The sequence below is a fragment of the Tasmannia lanceolata genome, unplaced genomic scaffold (genome assembly GCF_043159265.1).
Source record: "Tasmannia lanceolata isolate RefF3 unplaced genomic scaffold, GAP_Taslan_0.1 ptg000002l, whole genome shotgun sequence".
NCBI classification, from domain to species: Eukaryota; Viridiplantae; Streptophyta; class Magnoliopsida; order Canellales; family Winteraceae; genus Tasmannia; species Tasmannia lanceolata.
The window spans coordinates 23,902,671-23,928,393 of NW_027518679.1; the positions used below are offsets into that span (position 1 = coordinate 23,902,671).

Genomic DNA, 25,723 nt, shown 5'->3' on the forward strand with positions numbered 1-25,723 from the left:
CATATATAAATATATATATATATATATATATATATAATATTAAAAAAAAAAAAACGAAGACAGACGAGAGACAGAGAAGATGCCAAAATCATCATCGTCACTGTCCCCACCTCTCCTCATGTTTCTTCGTTTCCTCCTCATTTTCTTTACATATATAAATATATATATATATATAATATAAAAAAAACGAAGACAGACGAGAGACAGAGAAGATGCCAAAATCGTCATCATCACTGTCCCCACCTCTCCTCGTTTTTCTTCATTTCCTCAGCATTTGTCTTCGTCGGCCAGGCCTTCTTTCATAAAGTCCAACCACGAAACAATAAAAAAATAAAAAAATCAACCCAAAACCCCCCAATAAAAAAAACCATTCAAGCACCTTCTTCTGGTCGCCAACCCTCTGCAGACAGAAAAAAGAAAAAGAAGAAACGACAGTAGAAGAAAAACCAGAGAGAGAGAGAGAGAGATCTGCAGAGAAAGGGAGAGAGAGAGAGAGAGAGATCTGTAGAGAGAGAGAGAGATCTGCAGAGAAAGGGAGAGAGAGAGAGAGAGATCTGTAGAGAGAGAGAGAGATCTGCAGAGAAAGGGAGAGAGAGAGAGAGATCTGTAGAGAGAGAGAGAGAGATCTGCAGAGAGAGGTAGAGAGATAGAGAGGGAGAGAGAGAGGGAGATCTGCAGAGAGAGGGAGAGAGAGACAGAGATCTGCAGAGAGAGAGAGGAAGGGTCTTCTCCTCCGGCAACCCAACCGGATTCCGGCCACCTTCTCCGGCATCCTCCCAACCAACCACCGGAGCTCCACCGGCATCCCCATTTCCTCCACCCCACCTCCAGCGGGCCCCACATCAGCGGGCCCCACACAAGCACGACTCTGTCAACACCTTCCTGGATCTTTTGTGGCGTAAGTTCATTTTTTTTATTTTTTAATTATTCATTCTTTGCACTACACGGGTCCCACAGCGGGTCCCACATCAGTAGGACCTACAGCGGGTCCCATATCAGTGGGTCCCACAGCGGGTCCCACATCAGCGGGTCCCACATCCGCGGGTCCCACATCCGCGGGTCCCACATCAGCGGGTCCCACAAGCGGGTCCCACATCAGCGGGTCCCACATCAGTAGGTCCCACAGCGGGTCCCACAGCGGGTCCCACAACAGCGGGTCCCACAACAGCGGGTCCCACAGCGGGTCCCACATCAGTGGGTCCCACAGCGGGTCCCACATCAATGGGTCCCACATCGGCGGGTCCCACAGCGGGTCCCACATCGGCGGGTCCCACAGCAGGTCCCACATCAGCGGGTCCCACAACAGCGGGTCCCACATCAGCGGGTCCTACTATGAATAGTAGTTTTTGAATAGTACTTATAAATAGTAATTATGAATAGTAGTTTTGAATAGTACTTATAAATAGTAATTATGAATAGTAGTTTTGAATAGTACCTATAAATAGTAATTATGAATAGTATTTTTGAATAGTAATCTTGTATAGTAATTATAAATAGTAATTATAACAGTCTTCAGCACAGGAGTCAGTCCTTCAGTCAGTCCAGGAATTTTTCCTGTCATCATAGGGGTTAGGATTCTGTCCATCCTCTCATCAAGTCGTGATCTTTACCCGCTCCGGCAAGGTATAGGATGCTGTCCAACCCTTGCCGAGTTATTTTCCTGTTCGTTCCCCCGCAAAGTATAGGATGATGTCCAACCTTTGCGGGATTCCAGAAGTCTCCCTACCCTTATGATGATAGGATTTTATTCTCTGGTGTCAAAAAAAACAACAAAAACATTTCAAAAATACTTGAAAACAACAAAAACATTTCAAAAATACTTGAAAACAACAAAAACATTTCAAAAATACTTGAAAACAACAAAAACATTTCAAAAATACTTGAAAACAACAAAAACATTTCAAAAACACTTAAAAATTCAAAAACATCTGAAAAATCAAAAATCTCAAAAAATCTTGAGTCATGTGCAGAGTAGTTAGGAATTCTGTCCGAACTACGTTGGCTTGATCCCTTTCAACAGGGTACGTAGTGCAGCTTGGGGTCCACATCCCAGGTCCAGCCAAACCTTTAAAAATAAACATTTCAAATATTCCCAAAAATACAAAAAACTTCAAAACCTTTTCAAAAAGATCTTCCCCTAGAGTTAGGAGTCTGTCCAAGATATTTAGGGTGTTTTAGAGTTAGGAGTCGGTCTTGATTTGTATTGATGTGGTGTGTCCTGTCGTGTGAGTGTCCCTAGAGTTAGGAGGCCTCGAGTCGATCGGTCAGACACTTAGTCGAACCGATGGCTAGACTAGGAAGCATATAGTCAGCCCATGGTTTTCTTTATGTTGCACAGCCTAGATACACATAGGATGTAGGGCCCACCTGCATTAGCTTAAGGCTGATCAACTTGCATTAGTTAGGACATATAGAGAGTCCTAAAAATTACAATCCACTTGAATTTAAGCAATCGCACAAAAAGCTTTAAAAACTAGTCGAGTCTAGTTGATCGAGTCTAGGATAGCGGTCCTAGAGGTTTAGGCATTGTGGTTTAGCATAGGACACCGAACTACGTTGGCTCTGATTCTTCCCGAGGCCGGGATACGTAGTGCAACTAGGATGGATGGCCATCCTGGTCCGAGTCAAGTATTGCATTAGAGTCTAGGGTTTGTCGTGTCGGGTCGTGTGTCGAGTCGTGTTGTGTTGTGTGTTTTGCTGTGTTTTCTTATTTTTATGTACAGATCCTATACCTTTAGCTGTAACATGCATGTGCTTGTCCACCAGAACTTAGACACCAATTAGGCATGTCACTCATAACCTAGCTATTCTTAGGCGACATATCTTTCATTTCTTTTGTGTGTGCTTCTTATTCATCTCCGAGACATGCATGATTAGCTAGACGTTATCTCGGAGATATTCGTTCCCATTTCGCATGATTTTCGCCCAAAACTCTTCAAAATTAATAATAAATGGCATAAGAGACCAGGTGCTAGCACTTGGGCGAATTGGGGGCGCCTAATCCCTTCCCCATTCGTCATCAGGCACGAACCCTATTTTATATCTCTGGTTATCCGTTGCAACAGAGCACAGCATGGGATCCAGGGCCCACTTCCTTGGATGGCGACTCTTCTTTGTTTAAGGTACGCCTCGAATCTGGGCTAGTCCCCGAATCGAGAGGTATCTCACTTTACATCGCCGCTCATGCTGTGAGGGGCACTCTTTCGAGAGTTCCTTGGTGGGGCTCTCCTTCACGTGGACGATCTCCTGAGACTCGCGCGGGGGCCCGTCCTCCACGCCCGTCCCGGATCTGGTTCCACAAGCCCTTCCAGATATGTTCCTTGACAATATAATTTAGGTGGTATCTCAGCAGGCGGGGAACCCTCTCTGGGCCCACAAACAAAGACGAATTGTTAGCCAGTAATCCAAGAATTGATGAACAGAGCTGAAGAAGACAACTACATCTCTAGTTTACTTCCGGGCTCAATAGCCATTGAAGACCTTCCCTAGGTTTCCTAATTGTTGGGAAAAATGTTATTATTGCGGAATTACAGGCCCAAATATAGTTTTTCCGAATTGAGGCTGTGAAATTAAATAGGATTAAAATTGAAAGCGGAAAAATAAATTGACAAATGACACCAGAAATTTTTACCTAGAAAACCCTCACGGATGAAGGGAAAAACCACGGGACCGTAGTCTAGTTGAAAACTTCTACTATAGTAAATAATGGGTTACAACATCACTTGCAGGGTGGATCTCTTGCTCAGTGCACACAGATACCGTGCCTTCAATGTATGGCTATGAGTAGCTAATACTCCCATCACACACTGGCTCACTATTTTCTCCCGGGTTTCGCCGGATTACACAGGTATGAGAGAACTGTGTTTCTCTCTCTCCATCTCTCACTGTACTGCTGGTGTCAGTGCCTTTACTCTCTACAAAGCACTTGTGTTTGTGCTTCTGTTGTTGTGTTTTTCTTCCTCAGCCTTTGCCCATATTTATAGGTACGTAAAGGGGAGTTTGTGCACGCAATCGCAGAATAAACCAACTATCGAAATGCTGACTTTCGCGAATGCATACTCCGAAAGCAACCGACATTCGCGCGTGCTTCACCGAAAGGGATAAAAAAATTTACATGCATGCGCGAAATACGGCGATATCTCTCATGCATTTCAATACTTTATTCTTCTCTTCTCATTCTTGAATAAAGTAATGATATGCATCACCATCGACATTAATACACACACCCACTACCATTACACCCTTTCCTTCTCACCATAAGTGTGGCCAGCACTCCCAAATGGGAGGGACCCGGTCCAACACTAATGAAGTTGAAATGGATATTCAACCTGATAGCCTGGTTAGAAATATTAGAGCTAATTAGATAAGTGGAGTTACTACCCGGTCAGGTAAATCAACGGGTTATCTTCATGATGATGGTCCTTAAATGTCGTATTAAGGGTGCCCATGTTGCTTTGGGTTCATCTCTCTTCTTGGCCTCTTTTCTCTTATCATAGTTGAGGGGTTGGGGCGGGTGGTGGTGCCTCTCTTCCCTTTTGTGGTTGTTTTTAAGGTTTTCATAAATCTTCTTCACTAGGTAAGACTCCGTACATGTTCTCCATATCTTGTAGTTTGATTGATTTAGTATTTCAATGTTACCTACTAACCATTCTGCTCATATCCATCTCCGAAGCACCAATTGAACTTCTTCAACAAGGAAATCTTGAAAAGCTCCAACTACCTTTTTTTTAATGGTAAAAAGCACCAACTACCACCGTTGTGGTTTTGATACTATGTATAGAATAACAAATTTCGCAGCGCCAAAATATCTGCTTCTCAAATAGTGAAACTGAGGTTCACACTAGCCCAAGATCCACAACCGAAATAGAAGAACAATTACCTAACAGATGTATTTCAATATCTATGATAGAAGGACAAGAATACACAATAAGAACAATAAAAAGAAGCCTTCAAAACAGAGAAAATGCGACAAGTTGGCACTTTTCTTCAATCACAAGCTTGCATACAATGGAGCTTCATTGGAGGTCTCTCTAGTTGAGAATCTCTGCAAAAATCCCAACGAAAAGAAGTAAATGGAGATAGGCATAGCCACTGGAAAGTGGAGAATTAATGACATAGGTAAGTGATAGTTGGTATGGAAAAATGGAGACTCAATTGCTTAGGGAAGTGGTGATCGGCTTAGAGTTTCAAGGAACCGTTTGAATTTGAAATAAGAGGGAAGTAGGAAGGGAAAAGGCAGAGCAAACATGTTTGACTCGTACATGTGCAAGCTAGGCCAACAAAATGACTAAAGTGACCTTGACACAAAATTACAATTTTTTCTCGGTGAATCAATTAAAAATAAAAGTAAACTAAAATACACTTTAAATTTAGGGATTTGGTCCCCAAAATGACCTAGGACACAAAATAACAATTTTGTCCTCGCTGTATCTATCAAAAATTAAATAAAATAAATAAAACTAAAAAATACTTTAAATTTAGGGATTTGCTAGGGACTATCGCCGAAGGCATTTCGCAAACCGACTAAGGAGCGCTCAGATTTTGTCTCATTCATTTAATTCATGTGAGGTGGCTGCTCTCATTCAACAGCCAGTCCGCGAAATGCCTTATGTGATAAATCTCTTAAATTTAACTCTAACTACAGCTTTAACAGAGACACCAAGAGCTTAAGTTCCCCATCAACCTGTAAAGAGAAGAATTAAAATAAAACACTTACACCATGCTCCTATTTCGTAGTGAGAATTGTAGGTGATTCAGGCTTTCCCTTTATTCTTGCTTGCTATCCCACACACCCTGAAACAATTGGCAGCCAGTAGACCAAACGTAAACTAAGGATAATGTAATCCCTCTTTTTTTTAATCTGAACAAAGAGGATAATATTCTAACACACCTCTGGTCAAATGGGAAGAACAATTCTTGTAGGAACTTTCTTATATCTAGCCTAACTCTATATCTTGTGCATCAACTGCCATCAGGTAAGATTTGCTAGGACTAGATTTCAGTATAGCCTTCTAGTTCAAAGATGATACCTTCTTTGCTAAAGGAACCTTTAAACCTGTCCAAACAGCTAAGTGCTCGCTGTATTTTGAGAAAGCTAGCTACCATGGCTTTCAATGTATTGAAAACTGACTTATGGTAATTTTTCTATACTAACTTTGAAGGCCAAATCAAAGCATGGAAATTGCTAAGCAGATGTTACCCATTAAACCCATATATAATAGAACTCTGTTATAGTCAAAACTTAAACATATCTTAAAGAACTAGTCTTTTATAGCCATTTCAGCTTGTCCATGTGACCGGACAATGTAAACCGACTTCTCAATGGTCTTCTGCCCGTTTAGTTTTAATCAGTCATCTGGAATTTCATATAATGTTTACTGATTATTTTGGTAATATTATAAATGAGTTTACAATTTTTTCTTTTGAAAATATTACTAATTAAAGGAAAGAGATTACAAGTGCACAACAAAGGGCACGGAAATACACATCTACACATTTTACATGGATTTTCATGCATCGATAATTATGCCACGTGTTTAGTTGAAATAGGGGACAAATACAACCTTCCTTGGGCTTTTGTTCCTTTTATATTTTGAGCTTTTGGACTCAAAATTGGGTAGGGGCCCCTGTTTGTTTTTGTTTTGTAGAATTGATTTGGGGTCTGATAAGGAGAAAATACGGTAGGACCGTTAGAGCCCGCCACGTGTCACCCTTATACCAAAGGAATCTAATTATGATCAAGAAGAGTATAAAGACAAGTGTCGGGGGAAAAATAATTAAATTCCCCTTTTACTTTAGACACATGGCATACATGCTAACGCATGGCAAGCACTACCGACAAGTGGCAAACATGCTAAAAACTTGGCATGCACAAGGACGCATAGCTTATACACAAAAACATGGTGTAAGAACTGTAAGCCTATAAAAGGCACCCCCTTGCTCAATGGTAAAGGAGACTCTTCTTCCCCCCATAAGCATGTTTATCTCTATTAGTCTTGCTTAGATATTTGTGATACCGATACCTGACTTGAGCGTCGGAGGGTGCCCCTGAGTCCCCACTCCGAGGCCCTTTTAACGTTGTTTTCTATGAGCGCAGGCACCCATGAATAGGAGCTCTACCAACCTAAGCTGCTGGTTTGCCGATAGCGCTCGTCCGACGCCCAGATCCGGATTTTGGCATCATCAGATTGGCGTCATCCGTGGGATCGGCAAGAATACCTCTATTGCGCCCTCGCGGGGCGTCACTTCAGGGTATCTTGTTTGTGGAAGGGTCATGATCAGCTCGGAGTTGATGGGCCCTGCCTGCCCTTTTAAAAAGGACAGGTCTTTTTTTCATGGGGAGCGTTTTAGGGTTTTTTCGGGGGGATCAACCCAGATGTAACCTCTGTCCCACTCCCTGTTTTCTTTCGGTCCGTAAACATCATGGGCCGGAAAGTGGAGATGCACATAGCCTTCCTTTTTGTTGATAAAACTTTCGGAGGTTGTCCATGTTCCAGCTTCGAGGGACTGGGGTTCCGTTGATGTCGTGCCTCGTTATCTCCGACCGTATGAGGTGGGATCCGGGCTCAGTTGATGTTGTGCCTCGGTATCTCCGACCACATAAGTTGGGATCCGGGTTCGGTTGATGTCCTGCCTCGATATCTCCAACCATATAAGGTGGGATTCGGGTTCAATTGATGTCGTGCCTAGATATCTCCGACCATATAAGGTGGGATCCGGGTTCAGTTGATGTTGTGCCTCGGTATCTCCAACCGCATAAGGTGGGATCCGGGTTCTGTTGACGTCGTGCCTCGGTATCTCCAACCATATAAGATGGGATTCGTGTTCCGTTGATGTCGTGTCTCGGTATCTCTGACCGCATAAGGTGAGATCCGGGTTCTGTTGATGTCGTGCCTCGGCATCTCCAACCGCATAAGGTGGGATCCGGGTTCGGTTGACGTCGTGGCTCGGTATCTCCAACCATATAAGGTGGGATCCGGGCTCCGTTGATGTCGTGCCTCGGTATCTCCGACCGCATAAGGTGAAATCCGGGTTCTGTTGATGTCGTGCCTCGGTATCTCCAACCGCATAAGGTGGGATTCGGGTTCCGTTCCGTTGATGTCGTGCCTCGATATCTCCAACCATATAAGGTGGGAGTCGGGTTCCGTTGATGTCGTGCCTCGGTATCTCCGACCTCATAAGGTGAGATCCGAGTTCTGTTGATGTCGTGCCTTGGTATCTCCAACCGCATAAGGTGGGATCCGGGTTCCGTTGGCGTCGTGCCTCGGTATCTCCAACCATATAAGGTGGGATCCGGGCTCCGTTGATGTCGTGCCTCGGTATCTCCAACCGCATAAGGTGAGATCCGGGTTCTGTTCCGTTGATGTCGTGCCTCGATATCTCCAACCATATAAGGTGGGATTCGGGTTCTGTTGATGTCGTGCCTCGGTATTTCTTTCGGGTCCCATGGATTGCGCCAATCTGATGATGCAAAAATCCAGATCTGGGCGTCGGACGAGCGCTATCGGCAAAACTAGCAGCTTAGGTTGGTAGAGCTCCTATTCATGGGTGTCTGCGCTCATAGAAAACAACGTTAGAAGGGCCCCGGAGTGGGGACTCGGGGGCACCCTCCGACGCTCAAGTCAGGTATCGGTATCACAAATATCTAAGCAAGACTAATAGAGATAAACATGCTTATGGGGGGAGGAAGAGTCTCCTTTACCATTGAGCAAGGGGGTGCCTTTTATAGGCTTAGAGTTCTTACACCATGTTTTGGTGTATAAGCCATGTGTCCTTGTGCATGCCAAGTTTTTAGCATGTTTGCCACTTGTCGGTAGTGCTTGCCATGCGTTAGCATGTATGCCATGTGTCTAAAGTAAAAGGGGAATTTATTTATTTTTTCCCCAACACTTGTCTTTATACTCTTCTTGATCATAATTATATTCCTTTGGTATAAGGGTGACACGTGGCGGGCTCTAACGGTCCTACCGTATTTTCTCCCTATCATAATACCCCCCTACTCCTTTGGTCCGTTAAATGGACCAAGGGAGTAAGTTCCTTTGTCCGGTCAAATAATGTAGTGAGGGTATTAATGGAAATCTGGGAAGGCGAAGGGGCATGCTACTACATTCGACGGATCTTTCTCGTTGGGCCTTTTCTCTATCTAAGTGGAATAACCGTAGGGTGACCGGACCCTTGTCCTGAGGTCCGAGCCTTTTTTTGCTCGACCGGTCTCTTTTTCCATCTAAGTGGAATGGTAGTAGTAAGGTCGGACCCTTTTGCTGGGTTCCGAGCCTTTTCCCACTGTACTTGGCATTTTCCATCTGGTGGAATTGTAGTGGCCTTGCCGGACCCTTGTACTGGGTTCTGAGTTGTTCCCACCGTACTTGGTATTTTCCATCTGGTGGAATTGTAGTGGTAATGCCGGGCCCATGTGCTTGGTTCCGAGCCTTTCCCACTGTACTTGGTATTTTCCATCTGGTGGAATTGTAGTGGTAATGCCGGACCCTTGTGCTGGGTTTGTAATAACTCTTCGAACTTTCTTTCTTTTTCCTCCTCCCTCTTTTTTGTTGTTGTGAGGACCTGAAAAGGAAGGCTCGCTTGCTTCCTGCATATTTTATGTGACACTGTAGAGGGTGGTTGAGCCCTTTTGCAGTTTTCTTCTTGATGGAATGTTGTTGATTTCTAATTTCGTCGGCAAGAATACCTCTATTGCGCCCTCACGGGGCGTCACTTCAAGGTATCTTGTTTGTGGAAGGGTCATGATCAGCTCGGGGTTGATGGGCCCTGCCTGCCCTTTTAAAAATGACAGGTCTTTTTTTCATGGGGAGCGTTTTAGGGTATTTTCGGGGCGATCAACCCAGATGGTACCTCTATCCCATCCTTACTACTGCCATTCCACTTAGATGGAAAAAGAGACCGGTCGAGCAAAAAAATACTCGGACCTCAGGACAAGGGTCCGGTCACCCTACGGTTATTCCACTTAGATAGAGAAAAAGCCCCTCAAGAAAGAACCGTCGAATGTAGCAGCAGGCCCCTTCGCCTTCCCAGATTTCCATTAATACCCTCGTCACTACATTCTTTGACCGGACAAAGGAACTTACTCCCTTGGTCCATTTAGGAGTAGGGCGTATTATGATAGGGAGAAAATACGGTAGGACCGTTAGAGCCCGCCACGTGTCACCCTTATACCAAAGGAATCTAATTATAATCAAGAAGAGTATAAAGACAAGTGTTGGGGGGAAAAATAAATAAATTCCCTTTTACTTTAGACACATGGCATACATGCTAAAATATGGCAAGCACTACCGACAAGTGGCAAACATGCTAAAAACTTGGCATGCACAAGGACACATGGCTTATACACCAAAACATAGTGTAAGAACTCTAAGCCTATAAAAGGCACCCCCTTGCTCAATGGTAAAGGAGACTCTTCTTCCCCCCATAAGCATGATTATCTCTATTAGTCTTGCTTAGATATCTGTGATACCGATACCTGACTTGAGCGTCGGAGGGTGCCCTCGAGTCCCCACTCCGGGGCCCTTCTAACGTTGTTTTCTATGAACGCAGGCACCCATGAAGAGGAGCTCTACCAACCTAAGCTGCCGGTTTTGCCGATAGCGCTCGTCCGACGCTCTGATCCGGATTTTGGCATCATCAGGGTCCAAACCTGACTGCGGTCCAAACCTGACTGTTGGACTCAAAAATCAAAAATCAAAAATCTTAATTGTGAGTCCAATAATCATTTTTGGACTTAAAATGAATTCTCAAAAATCTTATTGAGTCCAATAATCAGGTTTGGACTCAAATCAATTCTCAAAATCCAACACAAACAGGGACTTAGTCGGTCTCTCATGTGCGCATAACGAACAAGTAACCTCGGCCAAGAAACCTCTACCTAGTCAAAATTAACCCATTTCCAATTTCGTATAATATTCATTTTTTATTATGATAGTAATATAACTGGGTCCAAATCTTGTGCATGGACTTTATGCATACACACATTATTATATGAATAGATATTGTGTATATAAAGACATGATCTCCCCTCTACATATCTCAAAACAAATCCCTCATAAGTCCTTTCTCAAGAGAAACTAGCACGACCATGGCTTCTTTGTCCAATGCAAGATCACCTTTCTTCCTAATCCTCTCCTTTGCAGTGTTACTCCTTCATTCATGTTATGCAGACCCTGACCCTCTGCAGGACTTCTGCGTAGCCGACCTCAAAGCCCAAAACATATCTGTGAATGGTTTCACATGCAAGCCTTCGTCCACAGTAACATCCGATGATTTCTTCTTTGCCGGCCTAGCCAAAGAGGGCGACACAGGAAACATCTTTGGATTAAACGTGAGTAGTGGCGATGTCCTCAGTTTCCCAGGGCTCAACACTCTTGGGTTATCCATGAACCGTGTCGACCTTGCTCCCGGGGGGATCAATCCTCCTCATTCGCACCCTCGTGCAACTGAGCTTGTGTTTGTTATAGAGGGGAGAGTGCTTGCTGGGTTTGTGACAACTAGTAATGTTCTATTCTCGAAGGTCTTGAATGTTGGAGAGAGCTTCGTGATTCCTAAGGGGTTGATACACTTCCAATTCAATGTGGGGGTGGGAAAGGCACTCTTAATTACAGCTTTTGATAGCCAATTGCCAGGGGTAGAGATCATTCCAGTTGCCCTTTTTGCTTCAAGTCCTTCTATTCCTAATCAAGTGCTGGCCAAGGCATTCCAAGTAGATGAACAGATTGTGAAAGACATCAAATCCAAATTTGGTTCCTCCTAAGCTACTAAGATCCCATTACTTCTCCATATGGTATATATTCTTCTTTTTGTTTTTCTTCTTCTCCTTGAGGGCATTCATGTCTTGTTCAACAAAAGAAGGGACTGTCACTACCCCCTTCAGTCTTTGTAATTCCTCATTTGAGGAACCTTTAATTTTTTTTAGTTTTTTGTTAAGAATAATGTGTTTTGGTGTGTTATGATGGGCCCATCATCACTAATGGCATCTTGTTGTTTCATGTTGTGGAGACTAAATAATAAATGAAATCCTATTCTCTCCTCTTTTCTTTCTCTATATTTCTCCTCTCTTTTCCACTTCTAGACTGATTCTTCCAATATTTCTTTTTGTTTTTTAATTATCAAATTTTCACCTTGGAAATAAAAAAGTTCATTCATGACCGATTCGACACGGGTATCAAGTGTTAGATTTGGCAAACCTCAAAAAAAGATTAATAAATTCATCGAAATATTTTAATCAATACTCCGATTTTTTATTTTGCTACTTAATAATATAGTTATATCAAGCAATACATTAAAAAAAAAACTTGTCACGTGTTAGAGAAGGGTGCTTCTTTCGTTCAAAAGAATTCATATAACATGGATGGTGTAGACATCAACTGTAAATAGATAATTATGAGGAATTCGTATAACATGGATGGTGTAGACATCAACTGTAAATAGATAATTATGAGCACTGCTAGTAAAACGGGAATATGTTTAGTGAAAAAAAAAAAAAATGGGCTTCGACAATTGGAGCCACGTCCACTAAAAGACAAAGGAATGAGGCTCAAATCCCCAAAAAGTGATAAATAAATCTTGGAAAGAGGTCAAATCAACAGACATGTCACTCCGGCTGTAATTTTCTGAGAAGGGATCTCGTTTTCAAAGTGTTTTCCATTATATAGAGATAATATTTACAGTGATGGTTTGACTTGCATTCCAATCTCTATTGTCCTAAATCCATATTTTCTTTGTTAGATTAGTGTATGTTGGCCCACTTTGAATGGATTGATAATGTCATAAGAGCAAGGTAAGGGAGTTTGGGAGTTACTCGGCCAAAGGGCCCGTGTAGAGCTCCACCAAAATAAAAATGCAACACCAAAATATAAAACTTCTAGATATCAAAAGACACTTATAAAAAATGTCTACAATTCTTCTCCCTCCAACCTTAATCCTTGAAGCTTTTCTTTAAGCTTTCCCTTGAAGCTCTCTAAGCTTACAATCTGATGCAGTTGGAAACTGTCAAGAACGTGCAGCATGGAAATAGTTTCCTATGCTTAACTTCTATTTTTGTCACTTTATTTGTAGCCTATATTTTAGGCATCAAATCTTGCTCGTTTGGCTTGATTTTGGTGTAATTAGAAAGGTTTCCAATTACCTATCTTGTAAGCCCAAGATCACTCGATTTGGGTGTGATTTGAGAAAGTTATGGAGTGTTTTTAGCATGTGGTAAGGTTTATTACGGGATTACTATTTTAGGTAAGTTTTAACTTTTATTTAATTTACTTTAGATTAGATAAATGGTCGAGATTAATTGCTTAGGCCTTAAGTTAGCTTTAGGGCGTCTTTTCTTATAAATAGGCATCATCAAAGCATTGTAATGGACTTTCTTTGATTATTGAATGGAAATTTGCCTTAAGGCTTTTGGGATCTTTGAGAACTTTATGTGAATTTTATTTGGCTTGATCTCCTAATCTTCTACTAAGGATCTATGCACGTATTGATCGTGGTTTGCTTATTTGTCTTATTGTTAGTTTGAATTTTAGAATATATTTGGGGAAATCTAATGTGCCAAAGTATTTCCAACCTCATCTAAGTTTGATTCGCTTCTCATCCTGTGGAATCGCAGCAATCTCTTCCGGGCTTGCATCACAATCTCCACAGCAATGACTCCATACTTATAGATTCAAGACTCAAAGACACACCTAAAATAGTAAATACATTAAACACTTTGTCATACTTGCAAACTAAAAACTAGGATTTGATTTAAACCCTCATTTATTTATCACCAGAAACCCTCGATGTAGGGGTTTTATTTGTCTTCATTCACATCATTATCATGCTTTGCACAAAATCCCTAATATTTTAGGGCTTTTTTTTTGTCTTCATCAGTTTTTTTTCTTCGAATGTGGGGTTTGATGCAGCCATGGGGTGGGATTTCTTCGTCTGTGGTGGAGATTTCTTGAAGAAGAGCCACTTGATGCCCATTAAGGAGGAACCGTTAAGTAGGAAGAAACAAGCTCGAAAGGAAATGGCGTAACCCGAATCCCTCTGCAAATGTCTTAAAACCAGTGAGGGTATTTCTGTCCTCAAAATATTAACCCAAGTTAGTTTGAGTCATTCCGTAAGGTTAAAGTAACGGACCATCAATGGAGGGGTTCTAGTTAACGGACGGAGAAAAATCAAGCGGGTGTATTTGATGAACTATATGGTCCAAGTTAAATGTGTCTGAAAGTTGAGGGGTGTAATTGTAATTTTCCCAATAAAATAAAAGTAAACTGAAATACACTTTAAATTTAGGGATTTGGTTCCAAAAATGACCATGGATACAAAATAACAATTTTGGCCTCACTGAATCTATCAAAAATAAAATAAAATCAAATCAAACTAAAATATACTTTAAATTCAGGGATATTCTAGGGACCATCGCAGAAGGCATTTCGCAAACTGGCTAAGCAGCGCTCAGATTTTGTCTCATTCGTGTAATTCATCCGAGGTGGCTGCTCTCTCATGCAACAGCTTGTCCACGAAATGCCTTCTCTGATAAATCCCTTAATTTATCTCTAACAACTTCCTTAACAGAGACAACAAGAGCTTAAGATCCCCATCTCTAAAAGATTCAGGTGCATCTTATATCCTTGCTTGCTATCCCCCACACCCTGAAACAATTGGCACCCAGTAGAACAGACTTCAACTAAGGATAATGTAATCCCTCTTTTTTTATCTGAACAAAGAGGATAATATTCTAGCACACCTCTGGTCAAATGGGAAGAACAATTCTTGTAGGAATTTTCTTATATCTAGCCTAACTCTCTATCTTGTGCATCAACAACGGCCAGGCAAGATTTGCTAGGACTAGATTTCAGTATAGCCTTCTAGTTCAAAGATGATACCTTCTTTGCTAAAGGAACCTTTACACCTCTCGACAGAGCAAAGTGTTCCCTATATTTTTAGAAAGCTAGCTACCATAGCTTTTAATGTATTGACAGCTGACCTATGGTAATTTTTCTACACTAACTTTGAAGGCCAAATCAAAGCATGGAAATTGCTAAGCAGATGCTACCCATTAAACCCATATATAATATAAGGCTGTAGTTAAAACTTAAACATATCTTAAAGAATGAGTCTTTTATAGCGATTTCAGCTTGTCCATGTGACCGGGCAGTCTAAACCAACTTCTCAATGGATTTCGGCCCCGTTTAGTTTAAACCAGTCATCTGTAATTTCACATAATGCTTACTGATTATTTTCGTAATATTATAAATGAGTTTACAATTTTTCCTTTTGAAAATATTACTAATTAAAGGAATGAGATTACAAGTGCACAACAAAGGGCATGGAAATCCACATCTTCAAATTTTACATGGATTTTCATGCATCGATAATTATGCCACATGTTTAGTTGAAATAGGGGACAAATACAACCTTCCTTGGGCTTTTGTTCCTTTTATATTTTGAGTTTTTGGACTCAAAATTGGGTAGGGGCCCCTGTTTGTTTTTGTTTTGTAGAATTGATTTGGGGTCCAAACCTGACTGTTGGACTCAAAAATCAAAAATCTTAATTGTGAGTCCAATAATCATTTTGGGACTTAAAATCAATTCTCAAAAATCTTATAGAGTCCAATAATTAGTTTTGGACTCAAATCAATTCTCAAAATCCAACACAAACAGGGACTTGGTCGGGCTCTCATGTGAGCATAACGAACAAGGAACCTCTACCTAGTCAAAATTTTACCCATTTCCAATTTCGTATAATATTCATTTTTTATTATGATAGTAATATAACTGGGTCCAAATCTTGTGCATGGACTTTATGCATACACACATTATTATATGAATATATATGGTGTATATAAAGACATGATCTCCCCTCTACATATCTCAAAACAAATCCCTCATAAATCCTTTCTCAAGAGAAACTAGCACAAGCATGGCTTCTTTGTCCAATGCAAGATCACCTTTCTTCCTAATCCTCTCATTTGCAATGTTACTCCTTCATTCATGTTATGCAGACCCTGACCCTCTGCAGGACTTCTGCGTAGCCGACCTGAAAACCCAAAACATATCTGTGAATGGTTTCACATGCAAGCCTTCGCCCACAGTAACATCCGATGATTTCTTCTTCGTGGGTCTAGCCAAAGAGGGCGACACAGGAAACATCTTTGGATTAAACGTGACTAGTGGTGATGTCCTCAGTTTCCCAGGGCTCAACACTCTTGGGTTATCCATGAACCGTGTCGACCTTGCTTCTGGGGGAATCAACCCTCCTCATTTGCACCCTCGAGCAACTGAGCTTGTGTTTGTTGTAGAGGGGAGAGTGCTTGTTGGGTTTGTGACCACTAGCAATGTTCTATTCTCGAAAGTCTTGAATGCTGGAGAGAGCTTTGTGATTCCTAAGGGGTTGATACACTTCCAATTCAATGTGGGGGTGGGAAAAGCGCTCTTAATTACAGCTTTTGATAGCCAATTGCCAGGGGTACAGATCATCCCTGTTGCCCTTTTTGCTTCAAGTCCTTCTATTCCTAATCAAGTGTTGGCCAAGGCCTTCCAAGTAGATGAACAGATTGTGAAAGGCATCAAATCCAAATTTGGTTCCTCCTAAGCTACTAATATCTTTTTACTTCTCTATATGTTATATCTGCTTCTTTTGTTTTTCTCCTTTTCCTGGAGGGAGGAGCATTCATGTCATGTTCAACAAAATAGGGAACTATGTTAATTATTACCTTCTTCAGCCCTTGTAATTCCTCACTTGAGGAACCTTTTATTTATTTATTTATTTATTTTTGTTATGAATAATGTGTTAGTGTGTTATGATGGGGGCGAACATCACTAATAACATCTTGTTGTTTCATGTTGTGGAGACTAGATAATAAATGAAATCCTTTTCTCCCCTCTTTTCTTCCTCTATTTTTCTCGTCTCTTTTCAACTTCTAGACTGATTACTTAATTACCAATTTTCGTTTCATGTTGTGGAAGCTTCCAAAATCTCTATTGTCCTCAATCCATTTTGCCTTTGTTAGATTAGTGTATGTTTGCCCACTTTGAATGGATTGATAATGCCATAAGAGCAAGGTAAGGGAGTTTGGGAGTTCCACGGCCAAAGGGCCCGTGTAGAGCTCCACCAAAATATAAAAAGACTTCTATATATCAAAACACACTTAAAAGAAATGTCTACATTTCTTCTCCCTCCAACCTTAAGCCTTGAAGCTTCTCTCTAAGTGTTCTCTTTATGCTCTCTAAGCTTACAATCTCTACAGCAATGGCTCCATACTTATAGATTCAAGACACCTAAAATAGTACTCAACTCAACTCAACAAAGCCTTTGTCCAAACTAGTTGGGGTCGGCACACACCTAAAATAGTAAATACATTAAACACTTTGTTGTAGTTCCCATGAGTCCTTTAGAAATCCTAATCAACAACATAGGAAATCCACATTGTGAAACAACCAGTTACTCCAAAAGCTTAAGCTGTCGGAGAAAGACATTATTTATATTTTATACTTTAACACTCCCCCACATGTGTGGCCCAGTTGGCAAACACGTGGCACATGTGGTCCCACTTTGGGCAAACCATCGCATGTGTATTTTTGCTATCCAGGAGGTTTGAACTCGAGACCTTTGGCTCTGATACCATGTTAAACTACCAGTTACTCCGAAAGAGTGTTGAAGTATAAAAGATAAATAACGCCATTCTCCAACAGCTTAAGCTTTTGGAGAAGTTGGCAAGTTAACATGGTATCAGAGCTCAGGGGTGGTAACCCCGGTTTTCCCCCGAGGGCGGGAATGTCCCTCGAGGAATATCTCAGAAACCCCGATGTAGTATCTCGTTGTTGCCATGCATGTTGCCGCCGTGTGGAGGGGCGGGATTGTCCACGTTGCTTCCGCGTGGAGGGGGAGATTGTTGGGGTCCACGCAAAAGCAAATAGTCCCACATTAGATAAGTGAAATGGATGGGTATGGGGATGGGGAATGGGCACCCTCCCTCTAACATCTAGCTTTTAGGGGTGAGTTCCGGTCAAAATTCTCATTGATATTCTAGCCTAGATATTAAGGAATATAGAAAACACAAAAGACATTGCATTTTTCACACATAAAAACTACCTTAGAAGGCTACAAAGACTTTTCACAAAACCATGCACTTTGATTTTGATTTACAATTTCCAACAGTGTATTCCCTGTCTAATTACTTTTTAGCATATGAATTTGTGAAACTGCATAAGGTGGTAAACCTTACCTGTGCAGATTGTTTTTTCTCTTTTCATTCATTTAAATATGTTCCCTTGAATCCAACGTAAAATTGAGAAAACATTTGTTCAGGCTAGGTGGTATACTGGATCAAGCACACCCTTCAGTGCTTGTTTGGTTGACTGGAAAGTGGCATTAACTGGCATTAATAAAAATCTTTTCCAAGTTTTCACCACTTTCCTTTGTTCAGTTGCACAAAAAAGGCATTTCCATCTTGGAAGGAAAATAGCCATTTTTCAACTTAAAGTTTTCCATCTTAAAAATCCTTAGATGAGGCTTGGAAGGCTTTTGACGTGAGATGACCTTTCCATCCAGAGAGAAAAATACCCAATTTTTGTCTTAAAGTTTTTCATCTTAAAACCTTGTATGGGGTTTTTCTTTCCATTTGGCAAAAAACTGTTTGGTAACATCCGCACAAGTGGAGTCCATTGGTTTTGATAACTAGTATATAACTTGGGGCCATGATAAATTCGCACCCCCTGTAGGATAATTCACACCCCTCTGAAGGAGGGTATGTGGCAGACTTTAACGCTTTTTAACGTCAATTCATTTTAAAGGGTTGCGATTCATCCGACAGTGGGTGCGAATTTATCATTTCCCTATAACTTGTTATGATATGTGGGTCTCATTGGTTTTTTAGGGTCCCTCATCTTAACTCCACTGGTAGATGATTGATTAATATACATGTACATTCCATTGTATTTTAGCCATTAGGCTCTCTACATAGCCCATACTAGTAGATCATTGATAACTATTCATGTGAAATCCATTAATAGTAATTTTGGGAAAAAAGCAAAAAATACAGCAATAATTTATGGAAAATGTGTAATACACTAGTGGGTCTATACATCTTAGGCCCATTAATATACAATAATAATTTATGGGAAATGTTATTAGCACTACTGTATTTTGATGATCGCACTCCTCACTTTATTAAAAGTACGGTATGGCCCTCATCATAGGATGATCTAAACAGTCCATTAGATGGGCCACAGCCTAAATAGGTTGTGCCCCAGAAATCATTTCCATAGGTTGATCCTAACCCTCCGATCTGAATGTTAGAGGGTTGATCCTAACCCTCAATAGATCGGAGGGTTAGATCAACCTATGGAAATGATTTTTGGGGCACAACCTAATTAGGCTGTGGCCCATCTAATGGACGGTTTTGATCATCCTATGATGCGGGCCATGCCATACTTTTAATAAAGTGAGGAGTGCGATCATCAAAATATAGTAGTGCTGATGCCATTTCCGTAATTTATATGTGAGCCTAATTCGTTTTTGGGCATTTTTGGTCTTTTATTTTCTCTTATTTTCTATATTGCTTTGATCAGAACAATCATAGCGGTTCCGATCCCCGGGCTTTTTCTTTCTATTAATTCAATTATTTTCAAGTAAAAAGAATGATGCATCAATACACGTACGAGTATCGGAATTTGATAGGGTATCTAAGTATCAAATTGGTCAAACCTCCAAAAGAAAGATCATGGATTCGTCAAAATATTTTAATCAATTCTCAAATTTTAATTTTTGTTAATAATATGGATATATCAAGTAATATATTAAATTTTTTTAATAGGTTTAGTAAATATAACAATTTATTTTCATATAAAAACATACTACTAGGATGGATAAAACTCAAAACATGCGATAATTATCTAAGTTGTGATAGACTTCATTCCACATAAGCTAAGGTTCGTACTCTTCACCAGGGTATGACCATTTTTAGCACACAGCTGGAAGTGGAAAGTGATTCTTAGAGGACGCTAGAGGTTTGAGTGACATGCCAGACAAGTCTTTGTGCTTCTCGGTGGGGCATAATGTGATGCTGCCAGTTAACTGTGAGGCAGACATTCCCACACCATTAGCAAGTGGGTCCCCACAAAATATAAGTATGTGATAGGGTATAAATACGTCGGGACCGTTAGATCTCACCACGTGTCACCCATACGACAGAAGAATCTAATCATGATTAGAAGAGACATTAATACACGGTAAGACCACGTGATCCTACCACGTGTCACCTCTCCGCCTCCAAAAACTTCATCATCAAGATTATAGGCAAGATTACACAACAAAGGTACGCGCGCCGTCGAACCAGGGGAGCAACCCAATCCAACAAAAGAAGGTTTTCCCTTTGAAATGATGAAAAGGTCCACGTGGCGCCCCATGAAGAGGATTTGCATGCAAGATCAAAGTATAAATACGCCATTAAGCCCCTAAGAGGGAGAGGCTGATCCAGCCTAAGAAAAGGAACGACTCTAAAAAGTAAGGCCATTAGAGGAAGCTCTATACCACCAGTAAGGTTTTCCAAATTTAACCAAGAAAGGGAAGAGGCGCTGGACGCCCTATCCCTCCCTCAGCCTCCAACTCACCCACCCAGATATCAGATAAAGAACTCGTACATTGGTCCTGGTAAACTTGATTGTACGTCCGCCATTTCTTGTTGTTCTTTATATCGTTGGTCCAGAATCTGACTTGGGTGTCGAAGTGGTCGTCTGGGACCCATCCCAGACCTCATTGACCCATTTGTTTGTGATTACAGACCCCAGCGGAGGCTCTCTACCCACCGCGCGATCGCGAACCCAGATTCTGGCTCCATCATATTGGCGCCATCCGTGGGACTCGTCTAAGCCTGAACACTTTGTGATGATGAGAAACCACTCTCAACAACAAGAAATATGAGTAATGACCAGGAGCCAAGCCCGACATGCACAAGCTCATGTCTCTAATTCTCGGGAGCAGAACTTGCAGGCCTCAGGCCTGCATAGGCCCGTTTCCAGCACACCACAGATGGGCCCTACCATGGAAATGTTCAGTGAGCTTCGCCAGGAGCTCTTCCTACGGTTGCCTCCGCAACCGAAGCCTCCAGTTCCGGGAATACCTCCGGTATGGGCGGAGGAGGTGGCTACCTCGGCGCAACTGCTAGGGCTAGACCAACTGGCTGATCTGCAGAGACAGATCCGAGAAGTTAAGCCAGAAATAAGAAAACCTTATGCCCACGACATCCTGGACAAATGGGAAAGAGAGACGGCGTCCCCGTTCACCGCGGAGATCCTAAAAACCCCAGAGGAACCAGGGATAGATCTCTCCCAATTCGGTTGTTGCGATGGGAGCACAGAACCCCTAGAGTTCCTCCAAACTTTTAGGAGGATAATGGCACTCCGAGGCGCGTCAGATGGATTTATGTGCAAGGCCTTTGCCTCCTTGTTGAGAAAAATTGCTAACGATTGGTACCTACGTTTGGAGCCGGACTCCATTGCATCCTTCCATGAATTCGGAAGGAAGTTTACCGCAAGGTTCGCCAACAATCGCCTCCGCCACGATCCGACGGATGCCCTCTTGGCCCTCCGGCAAGGAAAAAACGAGACCCTGAGAGACTTCATGCTGAAATTCAATGCCGAGTTGGCTCAACTTTCCAACATCGATGTCCAGATAGTAGTTGCAGCTCTGAAGCACACTACCACCGACCAAAACTTCAAACTACACCTCACCCTCAAGCCATCGCGGGACCTACAGGAAGTCGAATCCAAAACTAACAAGTTCATACGAGCGGAAGAAGCCTGCGTACGGGAGTGGAGCCGGGCCGGCCACGAGGAAAAAAAGAAAGAAGATGGTGGGGGCCAGGAAACTGCGGGCCGAAGAAAGACCATCAAACCGGAACCCCATTCCTGTCTTTAAAAAGTTAGTAAATGCTCCCCTAAAGGCCCCCCTCTCCCATGTCCTGTTCGCCATCAGAGATTAGGGTCTCCTAACCCCTCCCAAGAAAATGAGCACTGACCCGAAGAAATGCTCCACCAGAAGGATTTGTTATTTCCACAGGGACCACGACCATGAAACCAACCATTGCTTCTATCTCAGACTTCAGTTAGAAAAACTGGCCGAGGAAGGTCATTTAGATCAGTACCTTAATAGCCCCGCGCGAATAGAGCGCTCCCCCTACCAGAGTGAAACGCACCGCGCTTCCCCTGCCGACAGGTCGGCACCGGTCCTGCAGCAGACACCGTTCTAGCTGGATACATCGCTCCCGAGGCAGTCGCCACTGCTCGCGGCACCACCGGTCCCCCAGAAGAGAAGAACCTCCTCGCCAAGCACTGGCCCCCGAGCAACCGCCCACTATTGTTGGAAAAATCAACATCATCGCGGGAGGGCCTACGGCAGGGGGTCAACAACAGCCGATCGACGTACGTACGTAGAGCGAGTATTCTCCCTGAAAATGCCTTCTAAAAAGGCCCGGACGGATCCTCTCCAAGAAGGCCAGGTCATCTCTTTCTCCACCGAGGACTAGAATGGACTACAAGTCCCGCACGACGATGCGTTAGTCATCAGATTGATCATCACCAACTTCGATGTAGGAAAGATCTTGGTAGACACAGGGAGCTCTGTCAACGTGTTACACCTCGAAACCTTCGAAGAAATGAAATTGCGTGAGGGAAGGCTGGGGCTGCGGAGTATTCCATATATGGGTTTTCTGGGGCATTCGTACAGGTCAGCGGCAAAATTGGCTCACCCGTCACCTTCGGGATGCATCCCTCTAGAAAACCATTATGACCACCTTTTTAGTCGTGGATATAACATTCACTTATAGTGCCATCATAGGACGCCCAGCCCTGGGGGACCTGGGAGCAGTAGTTTCTACCCCTCACCTCAAAATGTTGTTCCCCACTTTGACCGGGATAGGAGAAGTATGCGGACAACAGATGATAGCGCGCCAGTGCTACGCAGCAAGCATGAAAGGAAGCAACGCCCCAGCTAAAAATTTCACGATCGGAAGTGAAGACCCCAGAGAGCGAGCCCGCACGCTTAGAGGGGAGCCAATTGAGGAGCTAGACTTTATCCCTATATCCGAGGACTAGTCAAAGAGAGAGGTCTGGATTGGCTCCCTGCTAAGAGGCACCTTACGGGACCAAATGATTAGCTTCCTTAGAGCCAACAAAGATGTATTCGCGTGGTCTGCTTCGGACATGCCCGGCATACCCGCGGAGATCGTGGTTCACCGCTTGAATGTAAATCCGACCCTCAAGCCCGTCCGACAAAAGAAGAGAAACTTCGCGGCAGAACGACAAACTCACATCAAACCTGAAGTGGAAAAACTGCTACAAGCCGGATTTGTCAGGAAAATCCGGTACCCCGAGTGGCTGTCCAACGTAGTCATGGTCAAGAAAGCCAATGGAGGTTGGCGGGCCTGTATAGACTTTATTGATCTGAACTGAGCCTGCCCGAAAGACCCCTATCCACTGTCACGTATAGACCAACTCATCGATGCCACTTCCGGGCACGAGCTCCTCACCTTCCTAGACGCTTTCTCCGGCTACAACCAAATAAAGATGCACGAGCCAGATATTCCAAAAATAGCGTTCATCACTGACCAGGGCATCTACTGTTATACTGTCAAGCCCTTCGGGTTGAAAAATGCGGGACCACGTACCAACGGCTCGTGAATAAGCTGTTCCAGAAGTAGATAGGCAGAAATGTGGAAGTATACGTGGATGACATGTTGGTAAAAGGTCTAGAAGCCCATAAGCACATCTTCGACCTCAAAGAAACCTTCGACACTCTGCGGCGAGCCCGGATAAAACTAAACCCGGTAAAGTGTGCCTTTGGGGTGACCTCAGGGAAATTCTTAGGATTCATGGTTATTCAAAGAGACATCGAGGCCAACCCTGAAAAGATCCAAGCCATCCTAAGCATGGAACCCTGGCAACGACGATAGAGGTGCAGCAGCTTGTGGGACGGGTCGCCGCCCTCGATCGCTTCATGTCCAGATCTGCCGAAAAGCAGGTAAAGAACATACGGGAGTTCGAATGGACCCCGGCCTGCCAAGAAGCTTTCGACGTCTTAAAGCAGTACCTCCAAACACCGCCAGTACTGACCAAACCCAAGCCCGGGCTGGAGCTCTTCTTATATTTGGTTGTCAGTCCTACGGCGGTAAGCGCGGTACTGGTCCAACAGAGGTACAAGCGGGAACATCCGGTTTACTATGTGAGCAGGATCCTCCATGGTGCGGAGGTCCGGTATTGGAAATAGAGAAGTTCGCCTTCGCCGTCATCACCGCTGCCCGGAAGCTCCGCCCCTACTTCCAGGCCCACCCCATAATACGCTTGACAAACCAACCATTGATAAAAATCATACAAAAGCCTGAGACCTCAGGAAGAATGGTAAGCTGGGCCATCGAGTTGGGAGAATTTGACATACAAGTCCGACCAAGGCCGGCCATCAAATCCCAGATCCTCGCTGATTTTATAGTGGAATTCACTGCCCCCGCCATGGAACCAATGCCAGTGGATGGAACCAGTGCCTCCACTGAAAAACCGGCCCATGGAGACAAGCGCGATGGGCCCAGATCACCTGAGGATGAAAATGAGGTCCATTGGATCCTTCACGTGGACAGTTCGGCGAGCAAAGGAGGGTGCGGAGCGGGAGTGGTCCTCCAGGGCCTGGATGGATTTGTAGCAGAATACGCCCTATGACTAAACTTCAAAGCCTCCAATAACGAGTTTGAATATGAGGCCTTATTGGCAGGGTTGAACCTAGCCGCGGAACTAGGCGCAAAGAAATTAAAAGTCTACAGTGATTCGCAACTGGTGGTCGAGCAAGTAAATGGGACCTACGAAGCCAAGGAGCTCAGTATGAAAAGATACCTCCAGAAAGTAAGAGAAAAGTTAGACGGAATGGGGGAAGTTGAGGTTCTCCAGGTGCCGTGGGGTATGAACGATCGCGCGGACTCCCTCTCCAAAATGGCCTCTGAAGAAACACATGACTTCGGCTCCGTGTACACGGAGATACTCCTTCACCCCAGCATTGATGAAAAGCAAGTCTTAAAAATTTTGACAGGGCCAAACTGGATGGATCCCATAGTGCGGTACCTGAAGGACGGGATACTGCCCGAAGACAAATTGGAAGCCTGGAGATTGATCGTAAAAGCCGCCCACTACGTGCTCCACGGGTCCAAGTTATACAAACAGTCATACACTTGGCCATACCTCCGATGCCTAGTACCCTTTGAGTCAGAATATGCACTACGAGAGGTACACGAGGGGATCTGCGGAGACCACGGAGGCGAAAGGACTCTGGCCTAGAAAAACTTAAGACACTGCTATTTTTGGCCTACGATCCCCAGAGACACCCAGGAATTTGTTAGAAAGTGCGGCCCGTGCCAGATATTCGCCACCACCCCCCCGCCGGCCGGCCACCCCCTATACCTCAGTGACAGGTCCGCTGCCCTTCGTCATGTGGGGCACTTTGGCAATCATCTCCGACATGGTTGGCAAAGCGATGGACCCCGTGTTGAAGCAAAAGCTTAGCGTGTGTTTCGATATGTATGCTCAATCCCTTGATGATATTAGACTAGCCTTTGATGCTTTGAATTCAAAATCCTATACCAAAGTGAGCAATTTGGCGGCCAAGGTCAACACCCAAGCCTACGTATGTGAAGGAACTTTCAAAGAGCCTCCGATTTGTGGATCTCCATTGACGATCAACAATGAAAATCTGGCGCATCTG

At 43.3% G+C, this 25,723-nt stretch overlaps 2 protein-coding genes and 1 pseudogene across 2 annotated transcripts; all 3 read left to right on the forward strand.

Annotated features, from left to right (window-relative positions):
• Nucleotides 1-10,998: 10,998 nt before the first annotated feature.
• Nucleotides 10,999-12,030, forward strand: LOC143883017 (germin-like protein 3-8). The gene has a single exon (XM_077386390.1). The coding sequence runs from the start codon at nt 11,087-11,089 to the stop codon at nt 11,756-11,758; it is 672 nt and encodes a 223-aa protein (XP_077242505.1). The 5' UTR covers nt 10,999-11,086; the 3' UTR covers nt 11,759-12,030.
• A 3,846-nt stretch (nt 12,031-15,876) lies between these two features.
• Nucleotides 15,877-16,868, forward strand: LOC143883023 (germin-like protein subfamily T member 1 pseudogene; annotated as a pseudogene).
• A 7,156-nt stretch (nt 16,869-24,024) lies between these two features.
• Nucleotides 24,025-25,299, forward strand: LOC143889773 (uncharacterized). The gene is made up of 2 exons (XM_077394127.1): nt 24,025-24,610; nt 24,743-25,299. Exons 1-2 carry the CDS (start codon nt 24,025-24,027, stop codon nt 25,297-25,299), a joined length of 1,143 nt encoding a protein of 380 aa, XP_077250242.1.
• Nucleotides 25,300-25,723: the final 424 nt, after the last annotated feature.

Coding starts and splice junctions, on each gene's coding strand:
- LOC143883017 (XM_077386390.1), top strand. CDS start 11,087: ATGGCTTCTTTGTCCAATGCAAGATCACCTTTCTTCCTAATCCTCTCC.
- LOC143889773 (XM_077394127.1), top strand. CDS start 24,025: ATGGACCCCGGCCTGCCAAGAAGCTTTCGACGTCTTAAAGCAGTACCT. Junction 24,611..24,742: donor TTGGATCCTTCACGTGGACA/GTTCGGCGAGCA, acceptor CCTTATTGGCAG/GGTTGAACCTAGCCGCGGAA.